This window comes from Pleurodeles waltl, chromosome 12 (assembly GCF_031143425.1).
Source record: "Pleurodeles waltl isolate 20211129_DDA chromosome 12, aPleWal1.hap1.20221129, whole genome shotgun sequence".
NCBI classification, from domain to species: domain Eukaryota; kingdom Metazoa; phylum Chordata; class Amphibia; order Caudata; family Salamandridae; genus Pleurodeles; species Pleurodeles waltl.
The window spans coordinates 554,142,159-554,160,871 of NC_090451.1; the positions used below are offsets into that span (position 1 = coordinate 554,142,159).

At 46.3% G+C, this 18,713-nt stretch overlaps 1 protein-coding gene across 2 annotated transcripts in view; it reads right to left on the bottom strand.

The window, feature by feature from the left end:
- Positions 1 to 18,713, bottom strand: part of RFWD3 (ring finger and WD repeat domain 3) — a 265,518-nt gene that overhangs the window by 216,706 nt on the left and 30,099 nt on the right. For both annotated transcript variants that reach the window (XM_069217624.1, XM_069217623.1), the window contains exon 5: positions 17,117 to 17,317. In XM_069217624.1, the coding sequence (XP_069073725.1) occupies positions 17,117 to 17,317 (201 nt within the window). The remainder of the gene's footprint in view (positions 1 to 17,116; positions 17,318 to 18,713) is intronic.

The window sequence follows — 18,713 nt, forward strand, 5'->3', positions numbered from 1 at the left end:
GACTCAACCGTCAGTATTTAGGGGAATAAACAAACACCAGTATTTAATCATTGTGACTAGGCTAGGTCAAGTTCCCACATACTGCTGCAGCGCTTATATTCCTCCTCTCTTTCATTTTCCTATTTGCGTGACAATTAAACAGAGGATACTTAAATAACTTACAAGGATGGGGAAGAGGAAAGCCAGTGGTAATTCCACTGACCAGGGAGGGGCAAAGAAAGTTCCTCGACATGCCGCCGAAAATTGCACTCTGACTCAAATTGACGAGCTCATTGGAAGTGGAAAGCCTCTTAGCCACCAAGCCTGCAAAATCTCACAAGAAAGGCGTGACTGTTACTACCAATGACATAAAAACTTTCTTTGTCCCTGTGAGCAGAGACCCACAGCTGCCTGCATTACAAGGACCTAATACAGAACCTACCAGGTCAGGAAATTCAAACAACCTAATAGCGAGTCCTAAACAGAGCCAGCCTAGCTACCAGGGTGGTGTGTCCCCACTTATAAACTGTAACAACCGTCTTGCGCCACTCGCCCTATTGACGCCACCTGAATTAGAGAGGAGCAGATACAGGGAGGTAGAGGAGTCATCAACTACCTCAGCCAGGCAGAGGGATGAACCCGCCGAGCCACAGCTAGTACAGATAAGAACTGAAATCCTGAGCTTAAAAGAATACCTCATGTCCTTTAGCCTCATGATGCATAAGAAACTGGACGACATATCTGCTGCAATCGGGGACATAAGGAATTCATCAACCAAATCTGACCCTAACCCCCTCCCTAAGCAAACCCATCCAGTTGGAACATCTATGACAGGAATGTGTAGGGACAAAAGGACCGAAGTGGTAAAGCAGAACTTTCAGGGGGGCAAAGGTGTACCTCCGACTGTGGGCGTTGCTAATAAGTATGACACAATGTGTAATAGAGGGCCTAGCTATGAGGTGCATAGCAATGATCTTTTAGACAAAAAGGACTATAGGCCCATTGAGAAATGTCCCCCCAAGCCAGACTAGATATAGTAACTACGAAATATACATGATAAATGTACCCAAGCTAAGCAATGGCCAAAAGGAGCAGAGGGATTCCCCAACAAATAAAGTAATCCATTGGATAAGGGGGATGAAGAAGTGTAGCTCCATCATAAGGGACGACAGTCACCGCTCACAGACATACAAGAGTAGGTTTAACAACAGACATCATAGTCCTTAAACTGAGTAGCCAGAGCCTAGTAAAGGGTCTCTTGGCACTGGATTCAAGAGTGAGACCTGGTACTTTTTCACAAATGTCACTTGCTCAAAAAATCCCTCAACCATTGGCAAATCTGTCTCCCCAAGAGAGATATAACATCTCAACGGCCCTGCACACAAACACACCTAGAAGGCATCAAAAGAGGAGCCCAACTTCAGCCATATACTGACGTGAGGCCCATATGTTGGAGGATGAGAAAGATGGCATATCCAACCTAGAACCCTCTAAGCCAAGTAACCAGACACTGTACACCCGGGGAGCGGAACTAGGAGCACATTGTATTGATCCACTAGAGGAGCTGGACTATGGAGTAATGCCTTGTTTAAATGAGAACAGAGAGATCCCACCAGATACGGGGAATGGTCTTAATCCTCAGATCAGGTTTTTATCTTGGAATGTGGCAGGGTTGCTTCAGAAATCAGATAACCCTGACTGGTGTAGTTTTATAGACCAACACCATATCATTTTACTCCAGGAGACATGGGTGTCAACAGTGACTAACAGGGAAGGTTACTGGGCCTTTCAGAAGACCGCGCTTCCCTCACCATCTGGTAGGGCGTCAGGGGGTTTGATAATTTGGATAAAACACGATCTGTTCCCAAAGGTGAAGGCGCTAATAACTCCCACAAGAGATCTATTAGCCGTTGAGGTGGAACTTAGTACTGCCAGGGGACCTGTTAGCATAGTAATTGCAAACATATAAGTTAGACCTGGCATTCAAAGGACGCAGATTGCATTGATGAGCATGTTAGCAGATTTTCTTAACTGTCTACCGGGAGGGCAGGGCCTAATCATCGCAGGAGATTTCAATATGCAACTGAATTCGAGAGATGTAAATCAGCAAAAAGAAATCCAGTTTGCAGAGCCTTGGGATAGATCTGGGCAGGTTCGAGCCACGGATAAAAGAGAAGGGGGAGCATTAAATATATTAGACGACCTAATAACAAGGGGACTAAGAATAGTAAATGGAAACACCAGATCAGACAGTCCAGCCTCGCCCACTTATAGGAGGACTATACACTAGCCATCTTGACTACGCCTTAGTAGACAATGTCCTCTGGAAACCTCTCATTGACATGGTTGTCCTCCCTCTAAATGATAGTGATCACCAAGCCCTGAGCACCGTCTTTTCTACAATCTCATTCAGCTGTAAAACACTGACAACATGGGTTAAGGGCAATGTCCTAGCTATGACGAATGATCTTAAAAGTGTAAAATGGGAACGGGTAGAAGATGATCCAAACGTCCAGCTATCCATATATAGAATAGTTGCAACAACGCTTTCCCCATTGAAGCATACAAACATCACATTGGTGGATTTGATCAGTCTGCATAGTATTTTGACCCACCGGCTAAAACCACACTTCCAGGTAGCAAGGAGGCGGACAGCGATTGGAATTAGAACTGTAAGCTGGTTCTCTAACTCCTGTCGCCAGGCCAAAATACAGTTATTGGGCGCACTAAAGGCAGGGAGCCATTTAGAGATAAGAGAATCCAGGGTTGCGTACAAAGTTGCACTCAAAAATGCAAAAAAAGAGTGGGAAGCCAAATATTGGAATGGGCTGGTAGATGCACTCCACGAGAAGGATTTCAAACTACGACAAAGGTAGCTCTAAAGATGGGGAGACTTATCCCGTAATCCGGCCAGAAACTTGGGTGACACATTTTAGTAAAGTATATGGAAAACCTCAAATTAATAGTATTACCATCCCTTTACTTAAATCTAATGATCTTGTTGTTAATACACTACCTGTTGGGAGAGCTATATCACCCAAATTTGCTCTGGCTTCCTTTTCCCTAAAAGAAGCAACTTTGGCCCTACAATCAGTGCGCAAAGGGAAGGCCCCTGGGCTGGATGGCATCCCAGGTGATTTATACCTGTCTCGACCGACAATTTGGTCCCTGTACTTAAATGCGCTCAGCAATGAGATATTGAGGGGGTGGGGGGAGGACTTCCCCCCCCCACGTGGCAATGAGCAATCATAGTCCCTATTCACAAGAAAGGGGCAAGAGAAGAACCTACTAACTATAGGCCGATTAGCCTACTCGATGTCACTCAAAAAATATTTAGCAAGCAGGTATTGAATAGATTGCAGGCATGGACAGAGGATTTTCACATTCTTTCCGACTTCCAGGCAGGATTTAGGAAAGGAATGAGTACAATAGATCAGGTATTCAGGGTCAATCTCCTTTGTTGGAAATATCTGTTGTTGAATAAGAGCCACCTGTATGTAGCTTTCATTGATCTAAAAGCTGCTTTTGACATGGTCCCCCGTGATCTATTGTGGAATGTCTTGGAGAGCTATCAACTTGATGGAGAACTACTAAGATTGATTAGGTATCTTCATGAGGGAACGTACGCTCAAGTACGTTGGTCTCAAAGTGGCGACTTAACAGAAGCAATACCTGTTAACAGGGGGGATAGGCAGGGGTGCGTTCTGGCCCCAATATTGTTTAATCTTTATATTAATGGTGCGGCAGACCAATTATTATATTGTAATCACGATGCCCCAAAGCTCGCTGGAACCCCTGTCCCCATTTTAACGTTCGCTGACGATACTCTACTATGCGGGCCGCGCACTGGGAAAGCGTCACCTGTTACCAAGTGGGCAGGAGCCCTTTAACTGGACTCGGCGCTCCCGCGGGCCGCGCACTGGGAAAGTGTCACCTGTTACCAAGGGGGCAGGAGCCCTTTAACTGGACTCTGCGCTCGCGCGGGCCCGTCTTCGCCCGAAAGAGGCTGGGCTGGGCCACCCCTCTTTCATTTACAGTAAGGAGTGTCTGCTCAAACGTATTTATAATTCCCGGTGCACAATCTGGAGTCTCTTTTTGCTCTTAGAGGGCTCTTAAAAGCCTAATTAGTATTATTTTGTTTGTTGCCACGCTGCTGCATTGTTCTCATTACTGTTGATATGGGCAGGAAAAAAGGAGCCCTATCTGGGCCTCGGGGGGGAGGGGGGGGGGGGGGGGGGGAGGCAGCAGCAGACAGGGTTATGGCGCCACTACATTAGACTCCTTTCTTGCAAGAGCCGTTGGGGTTGTTACAAAAGAAATTGATTTGGCAGAGAGGAGGCTATCCATGGAATTGGAAGATTGGCACCAGGCCCCTACAGATAATGGTAAGGTGCTGGTATGGTCGACGCTGAGCCTCTCCAGGTTGAGCCAATAGAGTTAACAGAGGATCCTGGGGGCCATGGCCCCTCCAGAAGAAGTAAAAGACTTTTACTGTCCTCTCCCTCGGCCTGCCCTGTGGAAAATTGTAGCCCTCCCCCGAGGAAAAAAAAAGCCTTAAAAGCCTTAAAAAAACTGATACCAAAGACCAAAACACCTCTCCTGGAGCGCCCGAAGGATGCGAGAAGTGATTTTGCACCTGGTCAGTACTTGGGGTACGATACAACTAATATATTGACTAAATTTCTGGAGATTATTCAGGAGCTTCTGTCTCCCGTGGTGGCAAAACTATCTGCCATAGAAAAAACAGTATCCCTGATTTTTGCGCAAGGAAGTCAGGGTGTAGGTAGATGTGTGGCCTCGACGAGGCAACCCTGCGCCAGTAAGGAGTTGATCCTCCCAGAGGTAGCCACAGGACCCTTGGGGCCCATGGAAAAATCAACTTATCTATTGGTGAATCCTGTAAATACTGAGGGTCAAGATCCCTGTGCTGAAACTGCTCCGACTGCACCAACCGCTTTGTTGAGGACAGAGAGGACAGTTAATATGTTTAGCTGCAGTAGGCAGCCTGATACGGATTCTGTGGCAGCTGGGGGGGATGGCCAACTGCTGTCTGTAAATGACAATATGAACCCGCTAACGGCCAAGCCTTCCTTGGCCTGTTTGGACCTCCCCCCTGCGTGTGCCCCTTATGTAGTAGTGCTGACGAATGTGCCTGCTCTTGTTTCTGGGGCTACTGAGTCTACAAACCAACTCATAAATAAGGTTGGCCATTGGCTGAGCAAAAATAGTGATTTTTCATGTAAGCACTTTAAGGATATCCTGTTTGCTAGAAGAATTGGGTGGGTCGGTCCTAAAAATAAGGTAGGGAAGGACGACTGTATTATTATAAATGTCAGATATCCCGCCCTGACTAAAAGGCTTCTTTCTAGCCATCGCTCTCCTGTCCCTAATGCAGGTTCTATGGGTATGGTGCCCTTGGGCTATTTTTATGATCACATGCGAGTGTGTACTGGGGTCTCTTTTGGCTCTGGTAGGAATCTACCCCTGGGTCAATTCAGACTGCAGGCAAATAGTAAAAGAACCAATAGCAACCTATCCCTGGAAGGGGTGGACTGACAATGCGCCAAGGCGCTGGCTATACAAGAAGAGGTGCCCCCACAGTGTAATCTTATCTCATGGAATATTGCGGGCTATGACGCTAAGTTATCTGATCAAGCATGGGTTGGGTGTGTGGCTAAATATGATGTTATCATGCTTCAGGAAACTTGGTCGGCGGGGCTGGCTGTGTGGGATGGGTATGACAGATTTGCAATTCCAGCTGTACAGTCTCTTGGTGGTCGCTCGAAAGGTGGCCTGGTTACTCTAATTCGCCTCTCTAAGATAGTGGGTGCTTTCCAAATTAACTGTAACCATCAAGGTATATTGCTGGTATGGGTACTCTTCTCCAGTCATTTTAATATACTATTGGTCAACTTTTATAATGCTGTATGGGATGTGGGGTGCCAAATTGGGGCCCTGTTCTCCGTCCTTAAGATTATGAAATATAGAATGGAGAAGGTGGGATTGGAATTTCGTGCCATCATCTCTGGGGACTTTAATGCCAAGTTGGGCCGGTCCAGTAGTGTGGTTAATCCCTTCATCCGTGACTGCGAGGACTTTTCAGCGCAGGGTCCGCAGGACTCTAGAGGCAGAGATCTACTAAAGGAACTCTGGGAGATGGGCCTCTTGAATTTCTATGACATTGAAGCAGTAGGCACTCACCAACTTCCAACCTATGTCGGCAGAGGGTCTGGATCCACCATCGACTATATTTTTGTATCCCCCCCCATGAGGGACCTGGTGATTGGGGGTAAAGTGTTAGGCGAGTGCTTTAGCGATCATAATCCCCTTATATTGTCCTTTAAACTCCCTGGGGCCCTACGCTTTCTAGGATGAGGCAGGCCTGTAACAGTGGTGACAAAGGACCAGGGTAGGCGGCTTGAGTGGAAGCAAGTAGACCCCCAAAAAGTTGTACGAAGGGTTGTGGGGGATAACTTACATCTATTTATGGAAATACTCCTGACAGAAGCGCCAAATCCCACAACTGTTATAGATGCGATAACAGCAGTAAATGCAGCAGTCAGAGACTGCCTCTTTTTAGTAGGTAGCCACCCTAATAAACGTAAATGTGGCTGGTACGACAAAGCCTGCTATGATGCAAGGGCAAATTTAAAGATAGCTACCAAGACTCACCCCAGAGACTGGGTTCTCGTAAAAGAAGCCAGAATAAGGTATAAAAGGACCCTGAGGGATAGTAAGCTAAAATATAAAGATAAAGCCTGGGAAGAGTTAGAGCGTGCTACAGCCTTGAAGGACCCTGGCCTGTTTTGGAAGGTGGTGAATAGAGGTTCCTTTGAAACCGAAACCTCTGAAGGCCTTGGATATAATATAGCCCCGGAGGCCTGGGTAACTCATTTCTGTAGTATATTTGAGGGTACCCCCTAAGAAATATGCAGGAGAGTGTGTATGATGTGGCTCCTAACCTAGAAATCAGATTCTCACTACAGGAGGTTATGGATGCGATACAGAGTTGCGCGCATAATAAAGCTCCGGGCCCGGACTCGATCCCGATGGACTTGTATAAAGCGAACCCTCAGTTATGGGCACCCGTTCTCCTAAATGTCCTCAATGCAGCCGTTACTGTGGGTATTCCTGCCTCTTGGAGACTGGCATGCATAGTTGCAGTGTTTAAAAAGGGTGATCGTAATGATCCTAAGTCTTATCGCCCTATTTCACTCCTGGATTCCTCTGTGAAGATTCTGGAACGGATTATCCTAGGCCGTCTGGAGGCTTGGATGATAGGAAATGATATTTTAAGTCGGGAACAGTATGGCTTCAGGGAAGGCCTCGGCATGCAAGAACAATGTCTTAATTTACTGATGATAATCAACAAATACACGCAGGCCAGGAAAGGCACCCTTTATCTTGTTTTTTTGGACCTTAGCTGTGCTTTTGATAAAGTGAACCGGTCTTTATTATGGGAGAGGCTAATTCAGTCAGGGTTGGACCCTAATATTGTAGAGCTTCTCCGATATCTCCATTCAGGGACAGTCGCACATGTGAGGGTGGGCCCAAATGGGGAATGCTCGGAGGCATTTAAGCTTTCAAGGGGTGTGCGCCAGGGGTGTGTTTTGGCCCCTACCTTGTTCCTTCTATACACAAATGGACTGTCCGATTTTCTGATGGACAACTGCAGGGATGTCCCGAAGGTGAAAGGTATTGATATCCCTGTGCTGACGTATGCGGATGACGCGGTCCTCATGGCCCGCACGATGAATGGTCTCCGAGAATTAGTTAGAGCTTATGTTATTTTTATGTCAGCTTTGGGACTGGAGGTCAATTTAAAGAAGTCGCACTTTATGGTTTGTGGTAAACCTATGAGTAGGGTGGGGGAGCTAAGGGTGGAGGATCAAGTCATTAGCAGAGTCCATGAGTTCCCATACTTAGGGGTAATTTTTTATGAGAAAGGATCTTGGAAACCCTGTATTGCTAGAAGGATTGCGCTTTTTCATGCAACAGTAGGTGCAACCTTTGACTTTGCGGTTAGGGTAGGTAGCAAACCTATCAAACCCCTGCTTGAAATCTATAGGCGAAAATGCCTACCTGTCCTGTATGGGTCGGTGTAAGGAAATGCCTCCTTGGCATGGTTGCCCCCTGACTTTTTGCCTTTGCTGATGCTATGTTTACAATTGAAAGTGTGCTGAGGCCTGCTAACCAGGCCCCAGCACCAGTGTTCTTTCCCTAACCTGTACTTTTGTATCCACAATTGGCAGACCCTGGCATCCAGATAAGTCCCTTGTAACTGGTACTTCTAGTACCAAGGGCCCTGATGCCAAGGAAGGTCTCTAAGGGATGCAGCATGTCTTATGCCACCCTGGAGACCTCTCACTCAGCACAGACACACCGCTTGCCAGCTTGTGTGTGCTAGTGAGGACAAAACGAGTAAGTCGACATGGCACTCCCCTCAGGGTGCCATGCCAGCCTCTCACTGCCTATGCAGTATAGGTAAGACACCCCTCTAGCAGGCCTTACAGCCCTAAGGCAGGGTGCACTATACCATAGGTGAGGGTACCAGTGCATGAGCATGGTACCCCTACAGTGTCTAAACAAAACCTTAGACATTGTAAGTGCAGGGTAGCCATAAGAGTATATGGTCTGGGAGTCTGTCAAACACGAACTCCACAGCACCATAATGGCTACACTGAAAACTGGGAAGTTTGGTATCAAACTTCTCAGCACAATAAATGCACACTGATGCCAGTGTACATTTTATTGTAAAATACACCACAGAGGGCACCTTAGAGGTGCCCCCTGAAACTTAACCGACTATCTGTGTAGGCTGACTAGTTCTAGCAGCCTGCCACAAACCGAGACATGTTGCTGGCCCCATGGGGAGAGTGCCTTTGTCACTCTGAGGCCAGTAACAAAGCCTGCACTGGGTGGAGATGCTAACACCTCTCCCAGGCAGGAATTGTCACACCTGGCGGTGAGCCTCAAAGGCTCACCTCCTTTGTGCCAACCCAGCAGGACACTCCAGCTAGTGGAGTTGCCCGCCCCCTCCGGCCAGGCCCCACTTTTGGCGGCAAGGCCGGAGAAAATAATGAGAATAACAAGGAGGAGTCACTGGCCAGTCAGGACAGCCCCTAAGGTGTCCTGAGCTGAGGTGACTCTAACTTTTAGAAATCCTCCATCTTGCAGATGGAGGATTCCCCCAATAGGGTTAGGATTGTGACCCCCTCCCCTTGGGAGGAGGCACAAGGAGGGTGTACCCACCCTCAGGGCTAGTAGCCATTGGCTACTAACCCCCCAGACCTAAACACGCCCTTAAATTTAGTATTTAAGGGCTACCCTGAACCCTAGAAAATTAGATTCCTGCAACTACAAGAAGAAGGACTGCCCAGCTGAAAAACCCCTGCAGCGGAAGACCAGAAGACGACAACTGCCTTGGCTCCAGAAACTCACCGGCCTGTCTCCTGCCTTCCAAAGATCCTGCTCCAGCGACGCCTTCCAAAGGGACCAGCGACCTCGACATCCTCTGAGGACTGCCCCTGCTTCGAAAAGACAAGAAACTCCCGAGGACAGCGGACCTGCTCCAAGAAAAGCTGCAACTTTGTTTCCAGCAGCTTTAAAGAACCCTGCAAGCTCCCCGCAAGAAGCGTGAGACTTGCAATACTGCACCCGGCGACCCCGACTCGGCTGGTGGCGATCCAACACCTCAGGAGGGACCCCAGGACTACTCTGATACTGTGAGTACCAAAACCTGTCCCCCCTGAACCCCCACAGCGCCGCCTGCAGAGGGAATCCCGAGGCTTCCCCTGACCGCGACTCTTTGAACCTAAAGTCCCGACGCCTGGGAGAGACCCTGCACCCGCAGCCCCCAGGACCTGAAGGACCGGACTTTCACTGGAGTAGTGACCCCCAGGAGTCCCTCTCCCTTACCCAAGTGGAGGTTTCCCCGAGGAACCCCCCCCTTGCCTGCCTGCAGCGCTGAAGAGATCCCGAGATCTCTCATAGACTAACATTGCGAACCCGACGCTTGTTTCTACACTGCACCCGGCCGCCCCCGCGCCGCTGAGGGTGAAATTTCTGTGTGGACTTGTGTCCCCCCCGGTGCCCTACAAAACCCCCCTGGTCTGCCCTCCGAAGACGCGGGTACTTACCTGCAAGCAGACCGGAACCGGGGCACCCCCTTCTCTCCATTCTAGCCTATGTGTTTTGGGCACCACTTTGAACTCTGCACCTGACCGGCCCTGAGCTGCTGGTGTGGTGACTTTGGGGTTGCTCTGAACCCCCAACGGTGGGCTACCTTGGACCAAGAACTGAACCCTGTAAGTGTCTTACTTACCTGGTAAAACTAACAAATACTTACCTCCCCTAGGAACTGTGAAAATTGCACTAAGTGTCCACTTTTAAAACAGCTATTTGTCAATAACTTGAAAAGTATACATGCAATTTTTATGATTTGAAGTTCCTAAAGTACTTACCTGCAATACCTTTCGAATGAGATATTACATGTAGAATTTGAACCTGTGGTTCTTAAAATAAACTAAGAAAATATATTTTTCTATATAAAAACCTATTGGCTGGATTTGTCTCTGAGTGTGTGTACCTCATTTATTGTCTATGTGTATGTACAACAAATGCTTAACACTACTCCTTGGATAAGCCTACTGCTCGACCACACTACCACAAAATAGAGCATTAGTATTATCTCTTTTTACCACTATTTTACCTCTAAGGGGAACCCTTGGACTCTGTGCATGCTATTCCTTACTTTGAAATAGCACATACAGAGCCAACTTCCTACAGTCGGCACTTTGGGGGTTTAGGGATACCCGAGCCCTTATGGTGGAAGAAAATAATTTTTGTAGAAGGCTTCTGGGTGTTGGACAAAATATTCCTGGATTTTGCCTTCACCTGGAACTGGACCTTGAGTATGTACAGGACACTACCCAGCTGGCTCCCCTTCTGTTATGGATCTCAGTTTGGAGTAATGAACATGCCACTCTTAATAGGGATATCCTAAGGGATTGTTTGGCCTGCGACAATGTAAAGCATATTCCCTGGCTGTCGCACATAAGGAAGATGGCACATGACCTGGGGTGGCCTGAATTGTTTGATTATCCCGAGGACCTGACTAGCTACGATAAGAAATGGGTTAAAGATAATTTTCAGAGAATCCAGGAGACTAAGAGGGAGGGGGAGGCTCTAAGGAAAATAATCGATCAGGGAATTTACTATGCTAAAGATGTGGGTGGTCCCGAGCGATATCTCTTAGAAATCAAGGATGTGAGGAAAAGGTCTCTCATAACTCGATTTCGCTTGGGGATCATTAGAAGTAATTTGTGCTTCCCCCTAGGTCAGTATGGGGAGAAATGTATTAGACCTTGCCCCTGTGATGGGGTGTCCCTTCAGACCTTGAGCCATTTTACACTGTTCTGTGTCTTTTATGCACCATTTAGAACCCGATTTCTAATACCGCTCCTTAGGCCCAAGGGTTTTGTGCAATACCGTACTGCTTTCATGTGGCTACAAATGGCCTCAGATGTACTGGTATGGAAGGGCCTGGGATCATTCCTGAAGGGAGCTACTACTTGGCGCAAAAATGTAGAATTTTTAGAATGATTTTACTTACTTTTTCTAGTTTTTATGAATGAGGTTTTAATCTTCTTGTTCTTTATTTTTATATATTGTATATGTATATATATATATATATATATATATATTTATATGTTTTTATGATGGGTGCTTTTATTATGCATGGTTCTTATTAGTATTTTTATAATGTTTTGGTGATTATCTGTTGTAATGGATGAATTTTTTTATACCGAATAAAGCTTCTTCTTCTTCTTCTACTAATTTCAAGAACACCTATGGGCTTGCAAAATGAATTGGATGCTTTTTATAAATTTTGTTAGAACAGAAGGCTTGAAATAAATCCAACAAAATCAAAGTTCATGGCTTTTAACCCACATAAACCGTTTAGGGGGAAAATGACCATAGCAGGCCAACCAGTGGAGAGAGTCAGCCAATTTGATTATCTGGGGATCAGGCTAAGCGATGACCAAAAATGGTCGGCGCCGATTGGGAAGAGTCTGACAGCCTTGAGGCAAAGGTCTTCAGTGATAGGGAGGAATATTGCAAATACCTCGCAAGGGGAGATATCACCTGCTATTACTGTTTATAAAGCCGCAGCAGTTGCAGCCTCAACCTATGGTGCTGAGCTCTGGGGCCATACTAATTCCAGGTTTTTGACTATGGCAGAAAACCGTTTTTTACGGAACTTTCTGCGACTGCCGACGAGTACCCCTCTTACTCCGCTTAGACTCGACCTAGCCTTAAATGAAATCCACTACAAAATTGCGCTAAGACCACTTATGTTTTGGGTGCGTCTTTGGACTTCTGAGCACCTGTCTATCCTACACATAGCATTAAAGGAGTTTCTTGTAGGTGACTGCGTATTAAAGATCCCTTGGCTTAGACACATTAGAGACACGTGTAAACTCCTTAAAATGGAGGAGGTGTGGAGTGCTCCATATAACCTGACCAAGGAAGCAAAAGAGCGTATCAATAGGTGTTATTGGGAGAACATCCTGGTGCAAATTTGGACGAAAAGCCAAGGTAGGCTGACGCTACAGTTCCTGGATCATAAATGCAGTCCCAAATTTGAGGCCTATATGGATAACATAAACCCTCCCTATACCAAAACACTTTTTTATTAAGTTTAGATTAGGGATCCTCCCGCTTAAGACATTCACTGCACAATGGAGCGTGGAGGACTGTAACTCAATATTTTGTCATTATTGCTAAAAAACAAAAGAGTCACTTGCGCACTATATGTTCTTTTGCCCTAGATATCTGGTGCCCAGGAAGAAGTGGATTGCCCAGTTATGTAGGTTAATGGGGATAAGGGAATGGATCACAGCCTTACGTCTCTTCATAACTGACGCAAATGACAAAATAGTTTTTTCTGTCGCAAGATACCTGCAAAGTGCATGGGCAATAAGAAATAGAGAATTGTTATAATTGTGTGCTTTAACAAATTGGTTTTAGATTCTACTCATCTATTTATCTTAAGAAGCAAGTTGTAAATTGACCAGAGCCAAGATATAGTGGTCATCGCACTACAAATTTAACACCCTAAGACAAAAGATTTTTAGAATGTCTGTTTTACATTGGTTTTATAAAAAGCGATTTTATTATTTATCTAGGGTCTTAATGTATAATGTGGTAATTGCTGCTGATTTCCATTTGTAACTGGCATACTGCTCAACTATGATATGATGTTTTATTGTTTACTTTTATGGCTTTTAGCCGAAATAAAGTATAATTTGATTGATTGAGTCCGAGTTGGCACTTTAGAGATACTATATTGCAGAGTAGAGCAGCTGAGGAGACGCTGAGGCGCATGATAGTGGACTATCTTAGCTTTAATGACGATGGGAGTACTAGTTTTGAGACATTGTGGGAGGTTCTAAAAGCAGTAGTCTGAGGGGAAGTAATGTCGCTCGCGGCTAAAGATAATAAAGCAAGGAAGGAACAGAGAGCAGTGTTTGAGCAAAAAGTGGCGGCCTTAGAACGCTCTCATAAATATACTGGTGCGCCTAAAGTGTGGGGGGAGCTGGAGAGAGCGCGCCAGCAGTTGGAACGGCTAGACTGGGATAGGGCAGAATATGCGATAGTGCGGCTTAAACACAAATACTATATTGGGAGCAACAGATGTGGAAGGCTCCTTGCGCACCGGCTGAGAGCGCAGTGCTCTACTATGACGATAAAGATGGTACGCTCCCCCTCTAAATGGCAGAGATTTTTGCTGAGTATTATAGGGAACTGTACGCCACGGACGCGCAGTGCGACTTGGATCCTGACGCTTTCCTCGCGGATAGCACAATTACTCCACTTGGGGAGCGTGAGGTGTCCTCCTTGGGCCAGCCTATAAGGGTGGAAGAGGTTATTTCTGCGATATCACGTCTAAAGGGCAGGAAATCCCCTGGCCCGGATGGCTTCACTGCACTTTTTTTTTTAATAAAACTTTCTGTCCGGAGTTGACGCAGCTCTTTAACTCCTTTCGGGTGTCCGGGGTCCTTGCGCCTAGCATGCTGGAGGCTACCATCACGGTCATTCACAAGCCCGAGAAAGACCCAGAAGAGTGTGCTTCGTACAGGCCCATTTCGCTTCTAAATATAGATGCTAAGTTTTTTACTGGTATTCTGGCTCATCGCCTCAATCCCTACATGCCGGGCCTTATAGATCTGGATCAGGCAGGCTTTATACCCCACCGGCAATGATGTGACAATACGAAGCGCCTTCTGCATTTAAGAGATAAAACTGGTAGATCGCTCAGGCGCTTCCTCGGACTCCTCCGGCTCGAACGATAGTGACCCTCCAGTCTGCGGTTCTGAAATTTATTTGGGATGGACGACCGGCGCGGCTCCCGAGGAATGCTCTTTATTGCCCCAGAGAGGAGGGGGGTTTGGCTGTTCCCTGTCTTCTGCGGTATTTCCAGGCTGCCCAGCTGCGCTTTCTTTTGGAGTGGAGTAGGCCGCTCTCCCAGAATCATTGGTGTTTTATGGATCAGGTGGTGGCAGGTTCTCATATCTGGAAAGAGCCCTGGCTCCGACGCCGGCACAGGGCGCGTGGGCTCTACTCCTCCCCGCTCACGGGAGCGACGTTTTGTGAATGGGATGCAGTGGCATAACGGCAGGGGTTGACAACGTTTCCATCCCCTACGTCACCGATTGGTGAGAACCCTGTCTTTGCGCCCGGTCTACATGTAGAGAGTTTTCGCAGTTGGTATGTTGGGGACTGCAAGAGGGTGGGGAGCATTTTCGATGAGAATGGGGTGATTCCTTTTGATCAGATGCGGGAGACGTATCGATTGACCGAAGCAGATAGATTGTGGTATTATCAAGTGCGACATTGGGCCCTCATGCCGGCGAATAGGGCTTTGATAGATAGGCCGCTTACCCTGTTTGAGAGGTGGATATTCACAAAGAAGGATGATAAGCAGGTGATATCAGAGCTTTATCGATTCCTGCAGGGTGGGGAGCGCCCGCCGAAATCTAAGGGACAGCAGAGACGGGAGAAAGAGCTGGGGAGGGAGTTCACCGAGGAGGAGTGGGACAATATATACTATAGAACGCATCATACGGCCTATAGTGCTGCAGGTACAGACACAGCATATAAGGTAGCTTCCTATTAGTACTAAACTCCAGCAAGGATAAATGCATGGGACCCCGCTAAGTCCGGCCTTTGTTGGAGGGGGTGCGGTAACACGAGCACACCGGTACATCTCCTTTGGCACTGCCCCAAGCTACAGAGATATTGGAAGGGTGTCTTAGACGACATTGATAAGGTGTTTCAGACAGAGATTCCTAGATTCCCATCGTATGTATTGCTGGGCTTACCCAATCCTCTCACTTTCCCCCTTCGTTCGTTGAGGGGGCAACAGATGGCTTTGGCTCTCAATGCTGCCTTGCAGACGATTCTTGCCCTATGGGGCTCAGACAGGTTGCTGACGTATGGGTCTTGGTTTCAGAAGTTGTGGTTCATTCTGGGGATGGAGAAGCTTACTTTGGCTTCCAAACAGAGAGTGGGTGACATTTGTACGCTGCGGAGGCCATTCTTCCCGATTTTATCTACAGAGTTTACTGAGCTGACGTGCCCAGCATATCTAAGAGTTCTGGGGCTGACCCGAGAGGTTTAGAAGAATTACTTGATCTAAGGGGCCACGAGAGGGGCGGGGACAATACTGTGAAAGGAGCTGTGAAGGGGTGGGGTAATAGAGGGGTGAAGAATGCATGCAAGGAAGTACGGTTATTTTTATGTTACTCTTTGTGTTGTTGCTCTGTGAGATCCAGACAGTTACTCCCTGCCTGCCCCGAGGCCAATATGAGCCGCGGTAGGCTGGGAAGGAAGCTCTTCTCCAGCGTGAGTGATGATACTGCTGAATAATTCTAAATGCACGTTATGGGACCTTTGGGGCATGTCGCTAATGAAATGGTTGGAGGATTACTACAGAGCTTTGTATCATTTTGCTTGTTAAAATTCCAATAAACAGATTTGATCCATAAACCACTGAGAGACTATATTTATGCGAAAGAAGTGTTCCAGGGCCCCTTCCAGGGTGTTTAATTTGTACCGGTGCCCAAAGGCCTCCTCTTAAACACACAGCTGCTGCAATTAAATGTGCGGACATGGAATATTGATGCAGGGTAATACTGAAGCCATCTCGGGCCCCTTCAATCCATTTAAAGCCACTCCTTTCCACATCAGCTCACTTTTGCAGCTTTCTCCCATTGTGATACTTTTATGTTTTTCTCTTCCTCCATTTTTCCCATATGTGACTTTTGCTCACAGTAAATGCTTGAGGCAGAAAAATAGGTTCCGGCCCTGAAAAATAATCCTTCCAGTAAGAAGGAAGTTTCTACGTTTGACTATCAGTGACAATCCAGGGATGCAGAATTTAATTATAAGCTCCACAGGCAACCAGTGACATCGCAATGCAATGGACAGCGACAAAATGCATAGGCTCTACAAACCCTAAACACTTGGGGAAAACATTAGAAACTGGATATAGTTTTGATTCAGTAACATAAGACTTGAAAGCAGCCTCTGGGAAGGATACCATCATAGGGTCTAAATGTTTCTAATGGGAAGACAGCCTTGGGATTTGAAAAGTATGCTGCAGATCACTTTCAGCTTACACTTTCCTTGGAAAATGTTATCACTGAACAACAACAGGATTTTGACATTCCCTATGTATGTTTGTGTTACTGCATTCATTTTGACATGGGAACTTCAGTCAATGTACAAGAATAGGATTTTAAATTAGATGCTAACAGATGTCTTATGCCCACTGTAGTCACAAAGAGAAAAGCAATATTGTCTGCAAGATTTCTTGTTCAAAATCAACAATCAGATTTCCATTTTACCAGTAAAAAATGCAAAGTCACTAGCTGAATTAAAACAAAGGAATAAAATAACAGAATGACATACATGAAACAGGGGAGGAGTAAGTCGAGGGAGGATGGGAACAGAGTGAAGTGATGTAAAAGGTGAAGTGAGGTAAAAAGGAAAGAAAGGGGTTAAAGAAACAGAAGACAAAAAGGGGAAAAAGCATTTTATAAGGTTCAAGATGCAAGATGTCCCTGCTTACCTGTGGACACTTTCCTGCCTGTCCCCGTAACCACCTGTCAATACAAGTGAAGCCAAAAAGGTGCCCACATCGTAGGGCTGAGAGGCGGTGCTGCCCTGCATTTGTCCAGCTCTCAAAGCAAATGGCACAGGTATCCCCTTCATCTTCATCTGCAACTGAGGGTACAGTAGGGATGGGGTCCACCCGCTTCAGAGGAGTCCGCTAAATGATAAAGGAAAGAATTGAAAAATGTAATAGAAAGGCACCTCATACATGACTGAATTAAAAAACAGAAGGCAAACAGCAAGAGATACCTCATGTTACCCACAACATCATTCAAGTGTCACTACATGACTCCTTCATAGCAAGTCACCACTATCTTCACAGCAAGTCCCCACTATCTTCACAAGACACCATGCTGCAGCCCTGAAGCAATACACTCAGGGCACTGGCTCCGGGACTTGCGTACATCAAGTCAACCATACTTGGCCACCAGCCTTTTTTTACATTAGAAATAGCAGCTGTATTAATATTGTCGAGCATACATTTAAGTCACCACAGTTGGGTGGCAGGAGGTTAACAATCATACCAACCCTGGAAAAAAGGTCTAAAAAAAAAAAAAAACACAGGTTTTATGGACCACGGGTGGTAAAGCCCCATGACAGATAATACTAATCAATCTATTCAAATTGCTCTCAAAATAACATTCCTATGTTCACAGCATCAAACACATGCAGTCATGGTTTACTAAACTAACCATGACCAATCAAACCCTCCAAGCCCACGTTCTAGATGGTGGAATAACAGTTTTCCTCACAACACTGCCCTCTTCTCATCTCCAACAGTCTAATCACCCCCTCTTCCACAGCTTTCTTCAGGAGACTCAAAGTTTTGTTACGCAAATCAAGATCGTTCAAAAACATCTGAAGAGCCTGGAAGAGGTTAGTTTTTGCTATGCATACCCATGTGGCACTTTTGACAATATAGGGTGGAGATAGCTGTGCACCCCGTTCTGTAATACACAGGACATGGGTGCAGAGTTCAAGTCTGTGAAGAGGCATTGTTTCTTGTGTATAGAGATACCCCCAACTTACAATTAGGGAATGCCTATGCCTGCACATTCATGCCATAATAAAGTTGCGGGCAACAACGTCCTTGGCAAGACGCACTGTAAGGAACATATGGTGGTCGTAATTAGTGTATCTCCCCAGTGTTCCCCGCTGGAGGAAGCCGTCTTCCAAAAGGTAGGCAGGGCTTCCCTTCAGTGAAGTAGTGAGCAATGGTATGAACCAATGGGCAGTGTTTCACTTTTGCACTCCCTCCATGGAGTTTTTGCAAGGACTGCAGACTGCATTTTTTTTAATGTACCTAGATGCATGTCTGTGCTGGATGCACCCAATGAGGATGCACATTAGAACAAACCGAGACCATGCATCCAGTTAACTAATCCAGTGCCTGTCCAGTAAAATAGCTCTTATGCCACTGTGGTTGGAAAGAACCCCCATCTTTATATGGTCATAAATGCAGTAATTTTATAGGAAAGTGTGTTTTCCATCCATTGCATCTTTAAACATTTTATCAAACGTTCATGAAAGAACGAGGGTGAGAAACCTGATCT